Below are 23,986 nucleotides of genomic sequence, written 5' to 3' on the forward strand. Positions count from 1 at the left end.
TCAGGGGGAGAAGCATAGATAATCCTTTTTGAGGGGCACTGGCCATAATTTTAAGAAGAACTCTCAAGGCTGTCAGATTATATTCTATCATGGTTCATATTTCTTTTGAGAACAAAAGGTGAAACTTAAAACTGAAATTTTGCATCAGTGCACAGGCCAGCTAGGATAGTTTAGGACCTGGGGCAGTATAAGGTCAGGATTGTGCTGTCAGTGTATTAGAGCAGCACTGCTCCATATTTAGTCCTGGGAAGCCTTTCATGATCTGGGTGTTTGATCCCTTTACGCATACAATATATTCACATATTCTACTATGAAGAAAACATTTCTTTAAATTTGATTGAAACTAATCATTAAAATAGTACTGAAAATTATCCAGTTTTAACTACTAATATGTAAAAAGACTTCCTAAGACCCCTGAAATATTTAAAACCGCACTCTGAATGGGTCCCCTTGATTGAAACCCTTGGTTTGAGGGCAGGTCAGTGTTAGTGCTCCAACACACTTCTAAAAATTGGGTCTTCAAACAAGCATGCTCGGATATAAAGACTTGAGTTTCTTCTTGTGCTCTTGAATGTTGGGATGGTTTGATCAGATGGGCTGCAGATAACCCTGAGCTCAGTGGAAACCACCAAGCAGTACAGTTCTGCCAATGTCTGCAGAAGCAAAAGATCTGAGGATTAACCAGCAACCTACAAGATATTAGACAAGGAAAGAGGTATGAGACAGTGGTTAATGGACACTGGTGAAGTCAGAAACATGCACCCTGGTGTGGCTGGTGTCATGCTGAAGTCTGTGGATAGTGAATAGGAGTTAGTATGGCTCTGCAATAGCATTAGGACATGGCAGGCACAACGCTGCACAAGTCAGAGGGAGGGGCTGAATCACTGGGCAGGACATTTAGCACGAGACAAATCTAATCTGATTTCCCATCTATGGTTTTATTGCTATGCCTTGAAAAAATTAAGACTAATTACATAGTTTCCTTTTTGTTTGAATATCCCATGTTGCTTGTGTTTCAAGAAAGAATTTAAAAAAAAAGAATTGCCAATTACTTTCCTTCTTATGTCCCATCAGTCCTGTTTCATCTCAGATCTCTTCTACAAGCCACAGAGGGCGCTGTTGCACACCCTGGCCATTTCGAGCCCAACAGCGCTCATGAGGCCCAGAACAGAACCAAACATGTCAGAAATATAAGAGCCAGTCTGAGGTGTAAATGGGCTCCTTCACTCTCCTCAAGTAGGATTACTATAATTTGAGGGAGGTTCCAAGTTTTGTTTTCCAATAAGATCATTCAAGGTTTGAGTCAGACAGCTGTCGATCATTATATTATAAACTGTATTATGGATGAGTAACAACCCCATTTCTGCTCAGACCTGTATACTAGAAGACCTGATTGTCCAGAGTACAACAGGAAAATGTTTGCCAGTCAGTGAGGATTCAAACTGAATTTAGTAAGTTTCATATTCTTTTACAGAAGGCTTTGAAAAAGATTAGCAATATGCATCACTTTGTGTTACCACAATATTTTCAGTAATATGTGCAGAATTTGTCTTTTCATTGCCCTGATAATGTTTTGGAGCTGCAGTGCACCCAACATCGAAGACATCATTTTTCAATTACTGCCAATGGGCTGTGTCTTCAAGGCTGCTGTCAATCAAAAAGCTTTCCCAGCTGCTGGTGAGGATCCCAGTTTTTCCATCATGTCAGCCCGGGGAGAAAGGTGTTTGTCAGGCAGCTGTGATCAGTGTGACCAGACTGCAGCCTCACGGGGACCCACCCACTCTTTGGGAGTTTACAGACTGCACGAGCTTCATTCAAGCTCTGGATACCTGGGGCCTTCATGCAGGGCTGAAAGCTGTGCACAGCTGTGCCTCCCATGCCTTGCTACGCAGCGCGTCGGATAAGGAATGCGAGTGGTGGGAGGGACATACGGAAGCACCAGGCTGTGTGCTCTGTGCTGCCTTCCGCACGCCGAAGAGCTTCTTCCAGGGGCTCTGGCCTGAGGACTGCGAGTCCTTGTGGAGAGACAAGGGGGATAAATTCTCAGGTCAGCGCAGCTCAATTTCTATGCACACCACCTGCGGGGCACAGAACTCAGACACCATCAGATCCTCCATCCACTTAGGCTGTAATAAACGTATTATTATTATATTATACGCTTTATTCTTCCGAAAGAAAAGCTTATTGACTCCCAATCCACTCACTAAAAAGAAAGAAACCAACTACCAAGCAAGCACAATGATGCACACATAGCTCTGCTTCATGTACATGCTTGAACTTCATGGATATACTCCTTGATTCATGGCTAGGCAGTTTAGTTATACCCTGTCATTATTTTTCATTGAAATTAATACCAACTAAGCTTTTTAAAGGCATGGATTTATTTTTCACAAAAAACCTACATCAACGTAAAATGACGAACAGCTCCTTGAAATGAGAATAAGTGGTTGATTTAAAAGCATTTACAAAACTGCAGCTCTCGGGAAGTGGCAATGAGAGAAGAAAAGGTTTCATGAGGTGAGGAAGAAATGTATTTTTTGTGTGCTGGTGGAAAAAAGAAGCAATCCTCTGAGTGTCCACTCAGTGTCCACTGCGTTCTCTCACCTTGTTCATTGTTTCTTTGGTTCGCTGCATTGACTCTCGCTGCTGCCTCAGCTCCTCCTCCAGTGTCTGTCTGATCTGATCCAGCTCCTCCTAACACCCAAAGAGCAGGCAAGCAAAGATTCACACCCAGATACACCACAGCCAGCCGTGAGTCCGCTGAGGAGAGCTGTGTGCAGCCTGGAATTGCTCCATACCTGCAGGTGCACTTCCCTCAGACTGCCGGTCAGACTCTGGGTGTCCAGCTTCCTCTCGGCTGCCTCCAGTTTCTCCAGGAGAGTCGCCCTCTCCACCAGCAGGTAGGCGACCTGCTCACTGGGGCTGCTGTGGGTGATCTCTTCCAGCCCTTCCTGCTCCAGCATCTCCTCCACCTCCTTCAGCTGGGCCTCTGCTCTCCGGCACAGCAACAGACAACAACAGCAACAACGTTTACAACTAGCTGACAACTCGGAAGGCTGGAAGTATCGCTAATGATTCCAGTCATCCTGGTTTCTCACTTTATCTCCCCCCTTCCCCCTGGTGAGCGTTACTGGAGCATAAAGGCACGAACGTCCAGATTCAGAGACAGTTTCTTCCCATAAGCTGTCAGCTTACTGAACTCTACCCCTACCACTGGCTCACACTGATGTGTTTTTAATTTGTACATTATTTAACTTGTTTGTTGTTGCTGCTGCTGCATTTCTGTGTTTATGTTTTTGGTGATTCCTTTAATGTCTTTGCATTGGAGCATACATGCAAATAAGCATTTCATTGCACTGCATATGACAATAAACTGAACTGAAACCCAGCAGCTGAAGTCAAACACGGCTGCTTTCAGATGTTCAAAGGAAAGCTCACAAGAACTACAAAGATGCTACTGACAGCAAAGGCTTGGAACTGTACAGTGCTGAGAGAAAACACTAATTTATGATAATGCATTCTGAAACAATAGTTACAATAAAAAACATTTTTAGGAATAGAGATTAGTAATATTTATGCAAAATACCATGAAAGCAAAAAGAGAACACACACTAACTCCTCTTGTCTCAGCCTTCTGCACCACTCAGGTCTGAAGGCAGATAGGTACTCATGAAGATAATATGAATGCCTTGAGCACAGAAGTGATATGAGAAAGGTCCACAGAGTCACTATGTATAGATGTGCTCATTTTAACACAAGGGCTATCTTGTAATTACCTCTGAAGCTCATATCTCTGTAACCATGTATCTCATCAATAGCAATTCACAGGGTTTGAATAATGAATAACACTGGAATTAAATGTGCCCTCTTACAGAAAACATTTACAGAAATACTGTCGAGTGATATTCTGTTTACAAGACTTTAGAAGCACCTCATTTTTTGTATATTTGAAGACAGACTTTGGGATTGACTTTTAAGCACTTCGCTGCAAGACCCATTTGAGGATGTATTTGAATAACTCACTGACATGGTTATCACATGGAGTCACAAGAGCCACAGGGTAATCAATAAATCAGCTAGTACCCAGGCAGAGAGCTGATTGAGATGCCTTTGAATTGCGACAACAGCTCAGCCGACTTTCATCAGCCACTGCAGATTTCTGGATGACCTCCGGCTCCTTTCATCTGGCAGCCCACTGAAGAGCTCAGCAGGTGTGAGCCTGGTGAGTACTAGGATGGGAGACACTAAAGCTGCTGCTGGAAGAGGTGTTAGTGGGGCCAGCAGGGGGCGCTCCCCCTGTTGCCTGTGTGGGTCCTAATGCCCCAGTTTAGTGACGGGGACACTATACCGTAAACAGGCACCATCCTTTGGATGAGATGTAAAACCGAGGTTCTGACTCTCTGTGGTTATAAAAATCCCAGGGCGTTTCTCGAAAAGAGTAGGGGTGTTACTTCGGTGTCTTGGCCAAATTTTCCCTGGCCTTTACCAATCATGGCCTCCTAATAATCCCCATCTCTGAACTGGCTTCATCACTCTATTCTCCTCCTCGCTGAGAGCTGGTGTGTGGGGAGTGTACTGGCGCATCATCCATGTGGGGCTGCACACTGGTGGTGGTGGAGGGGAGTCCCCATTACCTGTAAAGCTCTTAAAGGACACTCCACTCAAAGCACTTTACAGGTAATGTTGACTCCCCTCCACCAGTGTGCAGCCCCACCTGGATGATGCGACGGCAGCCATAGTGCGCCAGAATGCTCCCCACACATCAGCTCTCAGCAGGGAGGAGAACAGAGTGATGAAGCTAGTTCAGAGATGGGGATTATTAGGAGGCCACGATTGGTAAGGGCCAATAGGGAAATTTGTCCAGGATGCCGGGGTTACACCCCTACTCTTTTTGAGAAACACCCTGGGATTTTTAATGACCACAGAGAGTCAGGACCTCGGTTTTATGTCTCATCTGAAGAACGGCACCTGTTTACAGTAGTGTCCCCCTCACTATAATGGGGCATTAGGACCCACATGGTGGCCCCACTAACACCTCTTCCAGCAGCAACCTTAGTTTTTCCCAGGAGGTCTCCCATTCAGGTACTGACCAGGCTCACACCTGCTGAGCTCCAGTGGGGCTGCCAGCTGTGAGTTGCAGAGTGATATGGCTGCTGGCTTAAATGTAAGGAATCCTTCTTGAAATTTTTCGTTGGAGCTTCCGCTCTTGGCTGGAGCCTGGCTGCAGCGACGTGAACCTGCCCCCCCCTGCCAGCGCTGGCCCGGCCCACCTTGCTGGACCCTCAGCTGCTGCAAGTCCAGGCGGAGCTGCTCGTTCTCCCGCTCGTACTCGGCCGTCAGCGTCTCCCGCTCCTCCGACAGGTTGCGGATGTGGTCCACGTAGTTTTCCACCTGGAGACGGGTCAACACGCGGCAGGGTGGCAGGAATTCAGGAGCCAGCAGGGCGGGAAGGCTTGGAGTCATCAGCTGGCACCAAAACAGCTCGTAATTTCATACTGCACTGGCACGATCAACGTTACAGTTTCTACTCATCACTTACTGAGCTCACAAACTAAGAACAGCCCACAGTCCTAAACTATTCCAATGGTATGACTGCTGTCTTGAGTCTCAACTGGTTTATTTTCTCCTGATTGTCTGGGAAAACTGTTTAGATAGCTTTGGACGTTATTAATTCATTATCAGAAAGCCACCTGATCCTGAAAAGGGTCACAGCAACCTAGGCAAGATTTAACCCAGCCAGCATGTCCCTAGGAGGTGGGAGATGCTGGAGAAATCCCATGCTAACACAAAGATAGCATGCATACTCCACACACAAGGCACCTCAGTGTGGAATCAAACCCCGGCCCCAGGTGAGAAGAGTTAGTCTACCCTTCATGCCACTGATACAGCCTTCAAACTCTAAACCGGGTGGGGAAAATAAGTACATATTACATAATTATATACAGTTGATTTATTGGAGACTGTCTAGCTTGCTTTCCAATACCAATCAACAGGTTTTTTTATTTTGATCATACAAAAACATAGCAGAAATGAAGACCAATCTCAGCAGATCAAAGTTATGATGAGCCAATAAAACCAAAAACTGCACACAGGGATGGTAATCAAACCCTCACTGCACAGCTGACTGGCGCATCTTTAAGGGTTACAAAGGGCTTGTTCAATAAAATCATGTGCTTGATATTCTGTGTTAACACACAGTAATGAACAGGGAAACAGCATATGTTTGCTTTTCCTGTCTTGTCGGTGCAATCTGTATATTGGGCTTTCTGCTTGTAACACCTTACACAGGCTGAACTACCCTCCTTGCAGATCAGGCTCCCCACAGCTGTACGCCAGAGGAACAAGGACCCCCCACTGTGCCGCAACATGATCCGCTTCAGATTGCAGAAGCAGACGACTCTCGTACAAACAGAGGGCATTAAGCAGAAAATGTGCGCGGTGCTTCACTATTTTAACAGCATGCAAAGCGTCACGTCACATATCTGTTCATGCAAATCGAGCCAAAGGGAACAGCCAGGCGGCGTTTAGAGACGTCTGCCGATTGTGAAGCAGACAACGGCTGCGGACTCGGGCTTATTCCCTGCGTGTGGGGAGCAGAGGCGATACACGTTTGCTTCTTCGGGACATTTCCCCGTATCCTGGACGGTCTGTGCAAGTGGAGAGCTCGGAACGCCGACGAGTCGCTCACCTCTTTCATCTCCGCGGCCTGCTGCGTGCGCAGCGCCTGCAGGTCCTGCGTGACGGACAGCAGGCTGCCCTCGCTGCGCAGGAACAGGCGCCACAGGTGGCGCAGCCGTTCGTCCGCCGTGGCCCCGGGGGTCAGCCCGTCCTCCCTCAGGCGCTGGGCGATGTCCCCCAGCTCCGCTCGCTCCTGGAAGACAGCGGCGCCTGAGCCGGGGGCAGGACGCGAGCGGATCGGGGAACCGCAGCCCCCCCCCCCCCCTGCCCCGCGCACCTCCTAGACACTACTCCAAAAATCCCTTTCAAGCCAGATTGGATTGTTTAAAAAAAAAGTAACTCTTCTTGGATTAATGAGGGGATAAGAAAGCAGGCCCATTTAAGATAAGATAAGATCACTTTATTGGCCATAAACAATTTCTTGTATTAGGAATTTGTCTTTTCACATACCCCAGCTTGCTCTCTATGAGACACACAGACAGGGAGAGAAGCTGGGGGGTCAGAGCGCAGGGTCAGCCATTGTACAGCACCCCTGGAGCAGCTGGGGTTAAGGGCCTTGCTCAGGGGCCCAATGGAGTAGGATTCCTCTGCCGGCAGCGGGATACGAACCGGCAACCTTCCAGCCACAGGCACAGATCCTGAGCCACAGAGCCACTGCTCCAAATTACACATTCTTTTGTCTTTGAACTTACTGCAGGATTGCTACTGAAAACTCCAGTAGGTCTGTAAAAAAAACAAACAGCGATGTCTAACGTATGCAAGAGTTTCATCAAGATGCACTAGCATGTTCCTCAGCTAATCAACCACACGTGCCAAAATCAAAGAAATACGGTGACAACCATTTGCACTGGTATGACCCCATTTAAAACGCTGTGGTCATTTCTCTTTTTGAAATAATGAAAACAGCACCAAGCAGAGTTTGCCCCACTGTCACCCTTCAGCATGTGGCTCAAATCATCAGATGGCCAATCCTAACAGGCGCTCAACAAGGAAACCAGCCCTAGTGGACATAAAGGGAACTGCAGGCTTCAGGCAGGACCACAATCAAGACGTGTTAGGAAGACAAGAGTACCTTTAAAGCTGTGATGCTTGAAAAAGTAACTTGAATGAAGTTCTCAGATCAGGATGCTGCAACCATCCAAACCAGTAAGGTAGGCTGGTCATGGCGTCAGTACAAAAGCAAGCTTAACATCTTGTCAATTATCAAGTTTATTCCATTAGATTGTATGTTGAAAGTGCAAGAATTAGCATCTATCACTCTTAAAATCTCTTATGTTCAGAAAAACAAGTTTATAGAATTACTGAAATGGAAAGAGATTTTTACAATGGACAACTTTGTTGAAGAGAATAATCCCTAGAAATCCCTAAAAAGTTCTGATGTTATCACACTGTGCTCCAAATCTGCTGTACAACAGATGGTATCTTGAAAGACACCCTCTTCACCCCACACCACAACACAAGACTGCAACCTTCAAAAACTGTTTTCTGCTGCCTAGTCCTTACAGAAGACCACATACTGGAGGTCAACATGATCAGAGATCATTCTGGTACTGTGTTGATCAAGAAATAAATATTGCAAGCTAAAGTTAGTGAAATTAACAAGCAAATACACTTACAGAAAACGTCTCAGGCATGCTTCACCTTGAAATAATGACTGTGTGGAACAATATGAGTGACTAGTCCTGTATAGGATCAGAGATCCCTGCCCCCTGGTGAGACGCTGCTGTGTCTCCATGAGAACAGGCTGCTCTGTCCATACAAGGCTGTGAGCGGGGCCAGCTGAGGCATGTCTATGGAAATCCATACCCTTCGACTCAACACGGCCAGACAATGGCTGACAGATACTCAGATACGCTGGTGGAAAATCTGCAGAAATACAGTACAGTGCTGTGAAAAAGTACACCCCATGAAAAGGTGTGTGTTTTTCAACATATGTGCATATATGGATATGTGATCTTCATTTCAACAATATTGATAGATACAGGTGATCTAATTTAACAAATAACAATCTTTGCAATCATTTATTCAACAAAAGTCAAAAATGCAATTTTCTGCTGTGGGAAAAATAAGTACACCCCCTACTTCAATAGCTGGTGTTGCCCCCCTTTGGCAGAAATGACTTCTTGTAGGCGTTTCTTGTAATTGTCTATCAGTCTCCTACATCAACTTGGAGAACGTTTTGCCCACTCCTCCTTACAGAACCCCTTCAACTGTGTGATGTTAGAGGGCTTTCTTGCATGTACTGCCCGCTTCAAGTCCCCCACACAGCGTATCTATGGGGTTAAGATCTGGGCTTTGACTTGGCCATCCCATAACCCTCCATTTCTTCTTTTTGAGCCATTCTTTTGTGGATTTGCTTGAGTGTTTTGGGTCATTGTCCTGTTGCAAGGTCCACTTACAGTTCAGCATCAGCTTTTTGACAGACGGCCTCACATTCTCCTCAAGTACTCTCTGGTACAATGTGGAATTCATGGTTGACTATGATGGCCCTGAGGCAGAAAAGCAGCCCCAAACCATAATGCTTCCACCACCATGCTTTACAGTTGGTATGAGGTTCTTTTGGTCAAAGGCAGTTTTTGGTTTTCGCCAAACAAGACAATGGCATTGTGGCCAAACAGCTCTACGTTTGTCTCATCCGTCCAGAGCACATTGTTCCAATAGTCCTGATCTTCACCTAGGTGTTGTCTGGTAAACTTCAGTCATGCATCTGTATTCTTTTTGAGAGCAGAGGCTTCTTCCTTCCTGACCTTGCATGCAGGGCAAAGTTGTGCAGTCTCTTTCGGACTCATGGTTGACTCATGCACTTTGACATTGACTGAGGCAAGACTTGCCTGTAAATCCCTTGATGTTATCCTGGGGTTCTTGGAGACTTCCTACAGCATCTTTCGGTCAGCTCTTGGGCTGAATTCGGTGGGATTACCTGGGCTAGATAGATTGCCAGTGGTTTGAAATTTTCTCCATTTGTAGATGATCTTTCGGACAGTGAACTGATTGACTACAAATTGCTTGGAAATGGCTTTAAAACCCTTCCTAGACTCATAGACACCAACAATCTCTCTCCTGAGGGCCTCAGAGAACTCTTCTGATCTTGGCATGATGTAGCCACACACCTCAACTGCTAAGACCAAACCAGACCATGGCTTTCTGATGTTTATATAAGGCAGTGCCCTCCAACCTACTCTCTAATGATGTTCTAATCATTTGCACCTGTTTTGGTGCACCTGATTCTAGTTTTAGGCATTTGATTGCAATGATAAAGGTAGGTGTGTACTAACTTTTTCCACACAAGGAAATTGCATTTCTGATTTAAATAGTACAAATGAGTGCAAAATGTGTTTTTACCATGTTATTTTTTTTAGAATTCGATCACCTTTATCTTTTAGTATTGTTGAAATGACGATCAAATATCATTTTGTCCAAAAATCTAAAAAAAGACAAACCTTTTCATGGGGCGTACTTACTTTTTCACACCACTGTACGTACAGACCATACAGAAAACTCCTAGGAATTCATGGGCTCACTTTAGGAGCCACAATATGTTTAAATCCATTTCTGGGGAACAGCAATGCAATTTCAGAGTGTGTGTCTGAAGCCAGAGTGGAAGCCTAGCAGTAAAATAGGGGTTTTAATGCCAGTACTGTGAACTATAAGTACTGTAGCTATTTTTATCTGAGCATAGGTGAGCTATGTCCTCTTGTAAGTAATTTGGGCATCTTTCTTCTGAAAGGTAAGAATGGCAATTTGAGATTCTCACACGTGCTATCCAGTGTTTTACATCTACAATGATTTTAGAACACTTTCCAGGCTCTTTCCAAGATTTCACTGCATATTGTCAAAGTAGACTACACCAATCCCAAGATTTAGCATAGGGAAAGGTTATATGGTTAGGACTGCATGAACTTTGATGCTTATCCTGTACTGCTGAGCTATCCTCCGCTTACAATGAAATATAGATTGCACAGAACCCAGTTCGTACTGGAAAAAATAATTTGTCAGCACAACTAAGGAGAACAATGTCTAAATGCCAGTGAAAAGAAGAACTCAGTATTACTACAACAGACAGTAAGTCCAAAATCAGTTTCTTATTCAAAATGTCTACTGAAATCAGCAATAGAGTTGTAGAAAATAAAATATACAGGACAAAAAGATCATACAGATGTGAATGTGATGTTATTTCTTTACGAAAACATTTTTATAGAGTTGAAAACCTGAAGATTTTATTTGCAAAGCTGTTGTTAGTGCAACACCGAGAACAAGCTTGTCTTCTCTTCTACAATGTAATCACAATGCACAACGCAGGGTTTAAATGGCAGAAAAATGTGAAACATTTCATTCCTCCCCCTCCCAAGTCTGAAAAAAGCTGCAAGAAACTGGATATCCAGCAGGAACAGTTGTCGGGAGACAAAGGGAGCACGCCTGCGGACACGCGTGCACACACTGATCCTCGCCTCTGGCACAGCGCGCTGGCAGCACAGTAACTCAAACCTCTCTGCCCAGGGCACAGAGTACCCACAAGAGAATCCAGTGTGATGAAATCTAGTGTAATCAGAGCACACAGGTATAAAAACATGGGCACATAAGAAAGGCGGTCAAACAGCACGAGGCCACTCTGGCAGCCTGGCCTGTCTGTAAACAAGACATTTCCTGAGGGAGTTAAGGCAGCCAGCTTCAACAGCATGGCTGGGAATGACACCCACAACTCTTGTGTGTAAAGCAGTGCTTCGAATTGTCAGCTGTTAATAACTCTTCTTTAAGTTGGCCTAGTTGCACTACTGTAGTAGTTCAGGTGGGTAGCTGCGTCAGCATGTGTAGGCTGCAAAGGAACAAGTAATAGGTTTATTCCATGCTGAAAAAAAGTTTTTTGTTTTTTGTGAGCCTTCACACCTGAAGAAGGCTCCACGGCCGAAACGTTGTGTTTTCTTTCTTCTTTTTTTCAGCATGGAATAAACCTATTACTTGTAGTTTTACTACTGATGCTTAAGAAAAAAAAGGAACAGGTTATAGGATGTTACAGTTAAAATGTAAACATTCTTAAACATTAATTGAGAAAGCATTGGTGCAACTCTTCCAGCTATCACTCGAGATCCAGGGACTGAGAATTGCCAATATACTGCCCATTCAACTGAATGGTGACATAACTAAACCAAGTAAATATAAATCAATAAGTCTGTCTTATTGTACGTCTCAAGATCGGAGGTCAATTCCAGACCTGGGGTGTTGTCTGTGTGGAGTTTGTATGTTATCCCTGTGTTTTTTGTGTATTTCCTATGAGTGCTCTGATTTCCTCCCACAGTCCAAAGACATACTGGTAGGTTTAATTGGCTTCTGGGAAAACTGGCCCTGGTGTGAGTGTGTGTGTCTGTGATGGACTGGTGTCCTGTCCAGGGTGTATCCTGCCTTGTGTCCGTTGCTTGACTGGATAGGCTCCAGCTCTCCCACAACCCTGAACTGGATGAAGCAGTTAGAAAATCGATGGATGGAAGTCTGTTTTATATTACAGTTATGGAAACAAGTTTTAGAACTGAACTAGAAGATCACCTACATCCCTAGGAAAGAGTCAGCAGAGTTCTCTGAACATGCAAACACAGTAATTGTGTGTTTAGAGTTCCTCATTAAATATGATCAAATTCAGGGAGCTGCATTCATTTGAAATGAGAACTGTTTAATAGAAAACAAAGCGCACAGATTAGGGGTGAAAGATCTAATTGGGATAATATAATTAGTGGTGGATCACAGGAATTTGTACTAATTTGACTAATTTATGTTGACAATCTTGATTCTGGCATAGTTTAAAATAGTCAAGTCTGAAGATGGTTCCAAAATAGGAGGATCGAAAAACATTAAAGAAGCATTAAAATTTAAAATAAAAAAAATAAACATTTTAAGATTGGGCAGTTGACATTTCGTGCAGAGAAGTGCAGAGTTTTGCATGTAGGTAGTAAAATCCTAATAAATACAAGATAGGAAACGCTTAGCTAGAAATGTTTCTTCTCAACAATGTTGGGTAGCAATAATAAAACAGCAAGCAAAGCGTTAGGATATATAACTAAAGACACAGAACTTAAATCAAGGGGTGTTATGTTAAAATACAATGCATTTGACCTCATTTAGAACTTTGATAAAAACGTTTTAAAAACGATATTGCTGCTCTGATGCAATTCAGAAGGTCCTACACTGACAGAGTGAAAGAACTGAACCTTCTGGTCTTGAACAGAGAAGATGAGGAGAGGACTTTAAACAAGTACTGAAAATCCCCAAAGGCACTGACAACGTTGATACAGTGAACTTCAGAATGAAAAGTGAAACACGAACCCGAGGACACAAGGAGAAACTATGGGGAAATACAGAACAAGCCCCTCAGCCAAGCAGCTGAAGTCTATACCCTGGCTTCCATCAAGAAACAGCTGGGTGAGAGAAATTAAGCTGGTCAATACCAAATGGACTCGTTGGGCTGAACAGTTTCCTCTCATTTGTGACCATTCTTATGTTTTTATAGGCACTAAGACCATTTTGGGAAAGCACATGAAATACTGGTAGGGGCTCCTCTGCTTGTTCTTACCAAACCGTGCAATATGATCAGCGCCGGAGTATGCTGAGGTCCTGTACAGCTGTCCTCTGCTACAACCCAGCCCGAGAGAGGCGACCCCAGCCCTGTGCAGCATTATACCAGAGTCAGCAAGTTCCGTTCTTCCAGCTGAGCCCTGGATGGTACTAATTACTTCAAATGCAGAGCGAGTGCAGCTGTAGTCTTAGATTCATACACACCTGCCAACATATGCTCACCATACAGCTGTTTAGAAAATGTCTTCTCTCTCAGGAAAACCAGTGATGATGGCCTAGTACTGATCTGCACACAGGACTAGAAGGACTGCAATAAGTAGGGTTTTTTCCCCATTCTCTGATGCTTGTCAGGGTCACTGTACGATGCAGTAAAGTGCGTGTGTTTCAGTTCCACACTGAAAGGGGTGGCGGAGTGGTCAGCATCGCTGCCTTGCTGTGCTGGGGCCCTGAGTTCAAGTCTGCACCTGGGGTGCTGTCTGCTTGGAGTTTGTATGTTCCCCCCTGTCTGTGTGCATTTCCACTGGGTGCTCTGGTTCCTTCCCACAGTCCAAAGACATTATACTAAGTTAATTGGCTTCTGGGAAAACTGTAATTGTCCCTGGTGTGAGTGTGTGTGTATCTGCCCTGTGACAGACTGGTGTCCTGTCCAGGGTGTACCCTGCCTTTTGCCCCTTTCCAGCTGGGATAGGCTCCAGCTCCCCCGTGACCCTGAATTTGAAGAAGAGGTTCGAAAATGGACAGATTTTCCCATTTTTAGACATTTATAAACTCTTTAAAACTGCCCACCAGAGTGTACATTTGGATTTGTATGAATTGCACTTAGTCTTTAAAAATCCTATAAAAGTATCCAGTACTTATACTGACAGATGTACATGGACAAAAACATGTTTTGTCTTGACACTGAAAGTAAACTGGATTTGTTTGCCAGCCCCAGAAAATACAGGTTCACCTGAAAGCTTTTAAGTTATCAAGCAACTTTTGGCAACAACCCTTATATTTGCTATTTATTATATAAGATAGCTCCTATTTGTGAAACTAGTGTTTCTAAAAGAAACTGGAGTTTACCTTTAGCTGGTCCACCTTAATTTTAAGATTAACAATACTAAAGCCGATTACAAATTGTTTATACAGCTCCCAATATTTAGTACCTCGGAGAAGTCACTACATCCTAACGTGGAGTGTAGCAGCGCCTTCACAAAGCTTCTTGGATTGGAGCGCCGAGCCAAGCGGAAGCTTGAGACTTCCTGTACATCCCTTGAGCTCACTTGCTCGTCTTCTGCAATATCTCAGACAACTGGGCCACAAACTTACTCAGGGGTTAGTTAAAGGGGCGGACGGATCTCCAGACTGAACCAGGAGCGAGTCCTGCCCGTCAAACACGAGTAGAGACTCACGATTTTTCCCACTCTGAAACAGCATGACGGCAGCTCTGAAGAAAATCCTATAGATACTCCGCCTCCAGTATTCCAACACGCCGGGAAGCCTTATCGAGGTTTCAGCTTCGAGGCGCAATCAGAAGCAGTTTTTCAGCATGAAAAGCGAGTTAACATGACAATCGATCGCCGCACCAGTAACGCACATCAAAGAGAAAGCCTTAAGCATGGGACGTGTATTTTGTTTTTCTGACGTGTACTGCAAAATCAATTTATATGGTTTGTTTAAACCAAAACCAAATTGAAACGTTCAATTCTGCCTAGGATAAGGCAGCTGTAATAAAACCAGGCACAAAACGGAGCAGGCAGAAACATACGTATAGGCAATTCGGCTATGCGCATCGCATCACTGATTTGGAAAAATGGCCAGTTTCAAAATATGAGGTGCTAGTGCTCATTGCGTTTACGCGGCAGACAACTGCTAAAAAGTGATTTTAGAGCTAATTACATTACTCTTAAAGATCCAGCCCTGGGCACTGGTAGCTCGTAGCTGTAACAAAGGTTTATTCACCAATTTACTGTTAAATCAAATTTGTCACTTTGCTGCGACTTGTAAATGTCGCCTTAACAAGTGGCCGATCGGATGCTGTAGTAAACCAGTTTAAAAGGCAGCACTTTAACACTGAGGGCTGCTGCTGTATGAACTGGAAACATAATATTTGCATATTTACCTCCGGTTGCTCCATGATATCCTGGGCTGGGGAGAGTTAGAGAAAACCTTCCAGAGAGGTGTGCTTTTCTACGGCCAGTCCATGGCGAGGGGTACCCCCATCGATGCCCAGCAATACAAATACCCTCCAGCGCTTCGCGAAGATGAAACCAATAATAAAAGGCGAAAATACAGTTACGCTGTAATGACTGGCACCGGGCGACATCAATTATTCAAACCGCTCATCATATTGATTTTCACGGAGTTCGTACAGGCGGCGTTTGGGTCACAATGTTTCATTATAACCAATAAGAAAAAAAAAAGTAGCGAGATATTAAAAAATGTTTCGCAGTTGCCTTGTGTCGGTTCCCCTCCCACACGAGAGCCGACTCGCTGGCGAGCATGAAACCCGTCGTGAAGCGGGGCTGGTGCGTCTCCGAAACGCGTGTAAAATTGTGAGGAGTCGTGCACGACCGGGCGAGCCGGGAGCCGGGAGAGGACCGAGGCGTGCAAATAAACCGGCCCTCCGATGTTTTGACAACGCAGCTGCCAGGGACCGCGTCTCTCCGGAGCTCTTGTCCAAAAAAGGCAAACTTTTGCCCCCTCTCTGTCTCTCTCTGCTGGACACACCGCTCGCTGCAAGGAGGACCGCAAGTCACGGCCACACAACCAACTTCGTTAAAGTTTGGCGGCGGCTGAGGGTCTTCAGAGATGTTTTGCTTCCTTCAAAATGTCCGACACCGAATCCAGTTTCGAGTCCCGCGACAAATGCTCGGATCCCAGATTTTAGCAACCTTCCTTTGGCTGGGAGGAGTGCCGCTGTCTCTTCAGCAGGTTTTTTGCGGGTCTCATTTTTCGGCACTTTACGGTACCCCCTCTCACACACATACACACTTCTACTGTTTAAAGAGGGAACCCTTCATTTTTTTTTTTTGCATGATTTTGTTGCAGTAGGGGCCAGCCCAGCGGTACCGACCCACTCGCTCCTCAGATCCGCCGGTTCTCCGCCCCGGGTCGGGCAGATTCCCCGACCAGGATCCAGCTGGTCGGATACGCAACAATACTGCAACTCCAGCTAAGGGAGAGCACAGAAACTTCGCGGTGCATACAAGGGACACGATCTGAACCTTGCTTCGGCAACCACTTCGAGGCGTTAAAAAAGTGTCAGCATTTGTTTCTAACGAATTAAAACGCCAGAGAAAACTTACAGTCGCTTACTCCATGTGACTGTCGGGGATTAAGGGAAGAGACTTAGCTGTGTCTGCTGTTGTCTCTCTTGTGCAGATTTAAAGCTGGCGGGGACATTTTTCGGATACTCTGGAATCGGAAACCGGCCGATATGTCCTGTCCCGGCCCACAGCATCACAAGACCCAGTGCTGGAGAGGCGCCCGGGAAGAAGTCCGGCCGGCCGCCCAGACTGTTACCCCGCAGATGAGCAGCAGCCGACGGGCGCTCACTCAGCACTGTGTCGGCGGAGGCCGAGGGTAACCTTGGCAACGGACCGAACCATGAGCTCTGCGTGGCGGGGGGAGGGGGGGGGGAGACGTAGCATTTGGAAAAGAGACTTGTAGCATTTGGGGGAAAAGCAATTACTGCAATTACCTGAATGAAATAAGTGAATATAAACAAAAGCATCTGCACACCCCTTGTTTTACCAGTAATTTTAAATTCGGACTTTTTAAACTTTGAAGTATAGTTTATTTTTTTTTTAAAAGATGACCATTTAAATCCCATGAACATGAAGTCATTTAAAGAAATAACTCCTAAACCTCTCGAATGAGAAACCTCTCGTTCAATCAAACATTAAATGAAGTTCTTGAAATCAAGAAATCAATGAAGGCAGAGAGTATGCGTCTGTACTTAAAATATGCTACTGTGAATCAATAATTCATTAATACAACCGCGTTGTTTGGGTGTTTGAAGTTAAGGGCTGTTTCTGTGAGGAATGGTTTTGATATGGATATCTGGTGTACCGTATAATCGCGTGAAGGGCCGCATATCATATTTTTGTGTATCTAATTAAGAAGTTTGATTGCCAAAATGGAGAGTTCCGCGAAGAGTTAAAGTGGGATAAAATCTGTCGTGTCCGTTAATGCCTTTGGGGTTGGATGAAATATGTAAATGTTATTGCACATCTCCGGTTTTAGAAAAAGTCCGTAAAGACCGCAACTGAGTTTACTGCGGATATACTCTCATGTAAACCCATTGAAACGCGCTCCCATGCGATTGGCAATGGTTTCTACATGCTTCAGGAAATTCGAGAATGATAAATCTACCTGTAGGATGCAAAACTGTCTGGTGCCATCTAGTGTTTGGAACAAAAATAGACAATCCAAAAACAAGATCCTTTTTTTTTCCAAGCGCGTCTCTGTGTTTACTTTGATATGGAGCGCACTCTTTAAAATAGCCCAGAACGTGTTCAACGACTCTTTGCTGGGCTGGAACAACAGGCACTTTTGAGCACAAGAGATTGTGTATTTGTGCGATAAACTAAGAAACTAGGCTCTAGTTTAGACTAGAGAAAATGGTTAAAATAGAGATGTCTCTTTTCTTGTAAGTCCTTACATATTACACCAGGACAAACACGAAACTGACATGGAAGTGGACTGGAAACTAAGAGCAGGGGTCATTTATTTACGCAAAGAGGGGCAGGAGTGTACAACAAGGTACCCAGCATTTTTGTTGGTCCGATACCTTAAAGATGAGATCCTTGGATCAATCATCTGCTGACACCCAAAACAGCTGGAGGGCCTGGTTAGCCTCCTAATTGTCCCCACGAGGAGGGAGTTAGAAATTCTTCCTCTCTCCACCTCAAGGGTCGTGGCTGAGCTGGATGTCGAGTCTCCACAGGGAGCATCCAGCCAGATGAGCCGATGATTGTTTTCTCAGTGCTCCCCGCTGAGAGCTGGTGTGTGGGGAGCGTACTGGCCCACCCTGGCTGCCATCGCATCATCCAGGTGGGGCTGCACACTGGTGGTGGTGGAGGGGATCCCCATTACCTATAAAACACTTTGAATGGAGTGTTCAGAAAAGCCCTATACTGTATAAGTGTAAGCAATTATTATTATTCTATTATTATTAATGTTGGTGTTTCTGTGACATTGTTGCTGGTTGTGCGGAATCTTCCTGGAGTAATTCCAATGGCATTTTTCATGCTGGTGAGAGATATCACCTGTGCTTATCAGCAGAGGGGAGCCTGGGAGATGACAGCACTGTACACCAGGCTGTCTGCTTCTCTTTCCAGAGCTCCGTCTGTGGAGTCGGAGGAAGTGAGGCAACAGATTCTGCACAGAATTTCTTCCTCCATGGTTGAGCTCTGGGAGAGACAACAGCTCCAGGAGGACAAATACTTTGATTCTTTGAGAGCTTCATGGCACAGATGGTGACCCCCTAAATCAGGTATGATTATTGGTTTTGTAGCCAACTTCGCCACCTAGCAATTACAAGGGGGTTAGAATGCCTTTATCCCAGCAATAGGTTCTCTCTATCCCCCAGAAGCACCAGTGCATCCACAGATCAGACAAGACAGACACATCCACCAGGGCCTGTTTCTCACAGAACCCCATGGGTGTCAGTGAAGTCACTAGGGACTTGTGAGAAAAGGTGGTCGGACCCTATGCGGTGCTGAGAGAGTAGGGTGTCCAAAATCCTAGGAGTGAAAGGCAGTATACGAGGTCGGGGTAGGCGGGCTTGGTCAGGTTTCTGGAGAGTCTGGTCGAGAGTAAACAAATCCAAAAGACGCTAGGCAGAGACGAAGACAAAGCCGGAGACAGAGCTGGGTCATGTATCCAGAAGTCAGGTCAGAAGGGTATCCAAATCCAACAGCCGCTAGACAGAAATGAAGACGAAGGCCAGCGACAGAGCTGGGTCGGGTATCCAGAAGTCAGGTCAGAAAGGTACGCGCACAAGAGAAAGGCTAAGTCGATCTCAACAGTGAGCGAGGACTGAGAGGAGTGAGAGGGTATAAATAGGGAAAAAGGGCGTGAGCAGAGCTGATACCTTAACCAGGGCGCAGGTGTTGACGCCGAGAGGTGCGCGCAGGAACACAGTTCATGACAATGGGCCCCAGTGACCAAGTGCCAACATCCCAGAGGAAACGTCCGGCAGCATTCTTTTCCGAATCCAGTCCTGATGCGCCTCCCTCTGCCACAGTGAAGACACTCTGTGCGGTATTCCGCATCCTCCTCCCTGCCAGCTGTCCTGCGCAGTGTGGTTCCTCATGCTCCCCCCTCTACCCTGCTCGTCTCCGAGTCCTCTGCTCTCTGTAGAGTCCCTGGTGTCCGAGTGCTCCCCTGGGTCCAACCGCTGCAATCTCTCCCCTGTGTCCTGTCCACTGCTGTTTTTAGCTGTTCTTGTTGGAGTGAGAGTGTCCCTTTGATGTCCAGGGTGCAGGCAGAGCTAACCACTGGGAGCTCGTTGACCAAGTGGCTGTAAGCAGAAGACGTAGAGGTGCACTGTGTCTTCACACCCCGTTCTCGCAATTCCACATGTCCCCTCTGCACTGTGTGGATGAGTGTCCCCGCAAGGAAGACCTTAAGGAGACTGTTTGTTTAATGCCAATTTAAGATCAGTGTGGTTCCTGATGCCTGTTGTTCTACACCTGGCTATTCATTCTGTGACATTAACATTGATGGTGACTTCTTGTGTGCTGTGGCCCCAGTGGGAGTGGGGAGATGTTTCATCAAGGTGATTGAGATTTTGAAGTTCCTTCACGTTGTGCTCCAGGACAGCACAGCTATGGGTGGACTGAAGACTCTGGTTTCAGAATAGATGTTGAAAAAAACTGCATATACTGTATCTCCTCAGTACTCAGTTTAATACCAAAGGCGACTACTGTCAGGCAAACAGACAAGAGTACTGGCGCAATACTGCTTTCCTGTTTAATTCTGTTTTTGTTCATGTTGACCACAATGCTCGTAGAGGACTTTATTATTTGGTATCGGATTTTATTTGTTATCATTGATTGATTTGCTAGGTGCTTTATTCCAAATATGGCTTCCCCACTTACACAGCTGGGTGTTTTAGTGAAGCAGCCTGTGTGATGTACAGTACATGCAGTACAGGGCACAACAGTAATGTCACAGATTCACACACAGATGTGCATGCGCAGCCTTCCAGGTACAAGTCCAAAAGCTTAACCACAGCCCCTCATTGCTGCTGTACTTGTGTTGCTAATAAATGGCTCAGTATCAGATCCACTGCAATAAACAGTGGTAGTTTATTTCATCATGGAATAATTTGAGGGTGATGAATTTTGTTGGACACCCAAGGGCCTTCATTAGATCACTAAATGATAATAACAAAAATTATTATTATTTACACTTATATAGCCCTTTTCTGGACACTTCACTCAAAGTTCTTTACAGGTAATGGGGATCCCCTCCACTACCACCAGTGTGCAGCCCCACCTAGATGATGCGACGGCAGCCATAGTGCACCAGTATGCTCCCCACACACCAGCTCTCAGTGGAGAGGAGAGCAGAGTGATGAAGCCAGTTCATAGATGGGGATTATTAGGAGGTCATGATTGGTAAGGGCCAATGGGAAATTTGGGCCTGGATGCTGGTGTAACACCCCTACTCTGTTCAAGAACCGCCCAGGGCCGGATTTTGGTGTTCATAGGCCCTGGGCACTTTCACTCTGAATGAAAGTAAACCAAAACTTTTTTCTCTTTAACCTCTCTCTCATACAAATAAAAGAAAACACACAAACTTCCACAACATGACAATTTTCTCTTTTTTTGCGAACTAAACAGTTCTATACACATATAATACCGGTGTGGCTCTGTTACTGATTTTTTTAAATTTATTTTCATTTTTTTAAGTTAAAAAGGATACAAAGGCAGGCTCAAGTAAAAAGAAAGAGACAGAATTCCGTCAACTCTGATGTGCCGGCAACAACACGTTTATTTACCTCCACCCCTCGGACTTTGACAGACAGAGCTTGAAATTCCTCGAAGGAGTCACACACACACACACACAGGGTAAGGATTAAGGAGGAGGACTTCAGTTTACGGTGGGTTACAAGGACAAAGCAGCAAACACTGACACCTATTTACAATGGCTCCTCCTAAACTCTATGCTATTTACACTGCCAGGTCAATCTCCGGTCGACACACTGACCTCAAGTCCAGCCCCTCGGCCGCTACCCCTAGCCTGCCTTGCAGGCACGGAGCTAAGATGAGGTGCAGCCTAGCGGCCGGTGTGGACCCCCACTATTCTACTGCTGAACCATGTGATTGATGCAGCGAGTCAAGCGACTATCACTTTGATGCTTCTAGTTTCTGGAACAGCCACTAGGTAGCATATGATTATTGATTTGGAGCACCTAGAGTCGATCGCAAGCCTGTTGTTTCAGCTAGTTTTTCATTAGTCACTAGTGTTTCCCTCCTTCATAGGCCCTAGGCATTGTGCCTACAGTGCCTAATGGGAAATCCGGCACTGGAAACTGTGTCCCTGTCACTATACAGAGGCATTAGGACCCATACAGACTGCAGGATGAGCACCCCCTACTGGCCCCTCTAATACCTCTTCCAGCAGCAACCTTGGTTTTTCCCAGGAGGTCTCCCATCCAGGTACTGAGCAGGCTCACACCTGCTGAGCTTCAGTGGGCTGCCAGTTGTGAGTTGAACGGTGATATGGCTGCTGGCAAGATGCAGAGCAGTTCCTGATGATGTTAGTGAGATGGTTTGGTACAAAGATCACGTGCTTTGTATCACAGGATGTTCTGAATCCCCAGTGAGAGTCTCTCTAACGATCCATGAGCTGGTTAGAAGAATATTGAGAAGTGTTTTATCAATACTCAAATGTAGTGCAATGCACTGCATACCTTCAGCACACTGCATACTGCATCACCTTTCTCAAATATGATCTTAATTTTTGAGTTTCATTCCAACTCCAGAGCACACATTTGTGAGTGTTTTGCAGAATCTCTTCTCTATTATACCTGAGGAGGCCTCATCAGGCCCTGGTGCTTTGTCTGACCTCCTGCAAAACGTCTTTAGTGTTTAGGATCGAGGCGTAAGTTTCCCTTTCAGGACATTGTGGGCTGGAGTCAACGGTCTCGTCTGTCACCAGGGATGAGATTTAAAAAAAAAACACTGGAAAGAACATGTACTTGGTCCAGAGTTTCCACCAGCACACACGCTGTGCTCTATATCAATTCATCTGTGTTTGTTGCTAGCTTACCTGTGAGGTATCCATCCATTTTCTCACCACTTTATCACATGCAGGGTCACAGGGAAGCTGAGTCTATCCTGGCAAGCGGCGGGCTCAAGGCAGGACAAACCCTGGGTGGGACGCTAGTCCATCACAGAAGTGAGGTATTCATTTAATGGAAAAAGAGCTCTTTGCTTCCTCTGCTACTGATACCACGTACTTTGAAAAATTAGATCGGTGCTCTTCAAATGTACTTGTGCATTGACTGCAAGATTGACATCTAGAGGTCTGAGCAAACAGCAGCCTCCGTAAATCCACAATAAAGCAATTGGTGTAATTATACGTTGCTATTACTGGTTGCCTTTTCTTCTTTGTATGTGTGTTCATTTGCATACCAAACATACAAAACTAATTTCCGATTAGTATCCCGCTGCCAGCAGAGGAATCCTACTCCTTTGCGCCGTATAAATGGCTGACCCTGCACTCTGACCCCAAGCTTCTCTCTCCCTGTCTGTGTGTCTCATGGCGAGCAAGCTGGGGTCTGCGAAAAGACAAATTCCTAATACAAGAAATTGTATATGGCCAATAAAGTGATCTTATCTTACACGGCCGTCTTCAGTACATTGCTGGGAGAAATTAATCTGTACTTGGTCCTTACAGTCTCTAGTGAAGGCTTGTCTAATATTTCTCCTCTCCCTACCTTGAAGGTACAATATTTTTTCTAAGCACTATTCTTTTTAAAAAACACCTAGCCCCAGAGAGGTCGTCCACTTCTTTCTGAAAATTCACTCGCTGTTTGAAACGTCTACCATACGTAAGATTTTGCTCTTGGTAGGACTGAATTATTTTTTATCTGCTGCTGATCTTTCTTTCTCCTTGTGATAACTGAAGACTGACTGAGCATTAAACAGTGACCGAGGAGAAACTGGCCAGAGCTACTGGCCACGCATACCCCGAAATGACAACTTTGTTACCACTATGTGATGCTATAGGTGTCCCTTCTGTCACGACAATCATCCACTCAGACGGAAATCTTTATTCTCATAAGTTATTTGTTTCTGTTTTAAAAAAAAGCATTTTAAGTTTCATTTGGGATTATCGGACCTTTCTTTTCTTAGCTATTAAGGCAGCAATAGGCACTAGTTTTTTAATGCTCTGTTGTAATATGTTTGATACTTTTGGCTATAATAGATTTTCAACTTTTCATCTTTTTGAGAAAACATGGGCTGTTTTCAGGTTCTCGTTAAAGCAGGGGAAGAGTCTGGCACCATGAGAAATCTTAAAACTGCCAAGTTTACAGAAAGACAGAGTCAGTTTTTTCAGAGGGTGTCATTCTCTAAATCCTCCTCCTATCAAAGTTATTATTTTTGTACATCCTAAATTGCCTGGCAATTCATATTCATACAACTACATTTTATAATATATATTTTTTTTACATTTCATTTTTACATTTTTCCAAAGACAGACAGAAAATTGAAAAAATATTTCTTTAAAGTGTTCCAATTGC

General features: G+C 45.0%; 1 protein-coding gene across 1 annotated transcript in view; it reads right to left on the minus strand.

The window, feature by feature from the left end:
• The window catches only part of LOC148817412 (uncharacterized), a 61,715-nt gene extending 45,905 nt beyond the window's left edge, over positions 1-15,810 (minus strand). Inside the window, exons 1-6 of the mRNA XM_088938131.1 lie at positions 15,344-15,810; positions 6,689-6,871; positions 5,271-5,391; positions 2,799-2,989; positions 2,605-2,694; positions 1,932-2,015 (exon numbers count right to left, since the gene is read on the minus strand). Of these exons, the coding sequence (XP_088794257.1) occupies positions 1,932-2,015; positions 2,605-2,694; positions 2,799-2,989; positions 5,271-5,391; positions 6,689-6,871; positions 15,344-15,358 (684 nt within the window). The 5' untranslated portion in view covers positions 15,359-15,810. The remainder of the gene's footprint in view (positions 1-1,931; positions 2,016-2,604; positions 2,695-2,798; positions 2,990-5,270; positions 5,392-6,688; positions 6,872-15,343) is intronic.
• Positions 15,811-23,986: the final 8,176 nt, after the last annotated feature.

The sequence above is a fragment of the Atractosteus spatula genome, chromosome 20 (genome assembly GCF_055471065.1).
Source record: "Atractosteus spatula isolate fAtrSpa1 chromosome 20, fAtrSpa1.hap1, whole genome shotgun sequence".
NCBI classification, from domain to species: Eukaryota; Metazoa; Chordata; class Actinopteri; order Semionotiformes; family Lepisosteidae; genus Atractosteus; species Atractosteus spatula.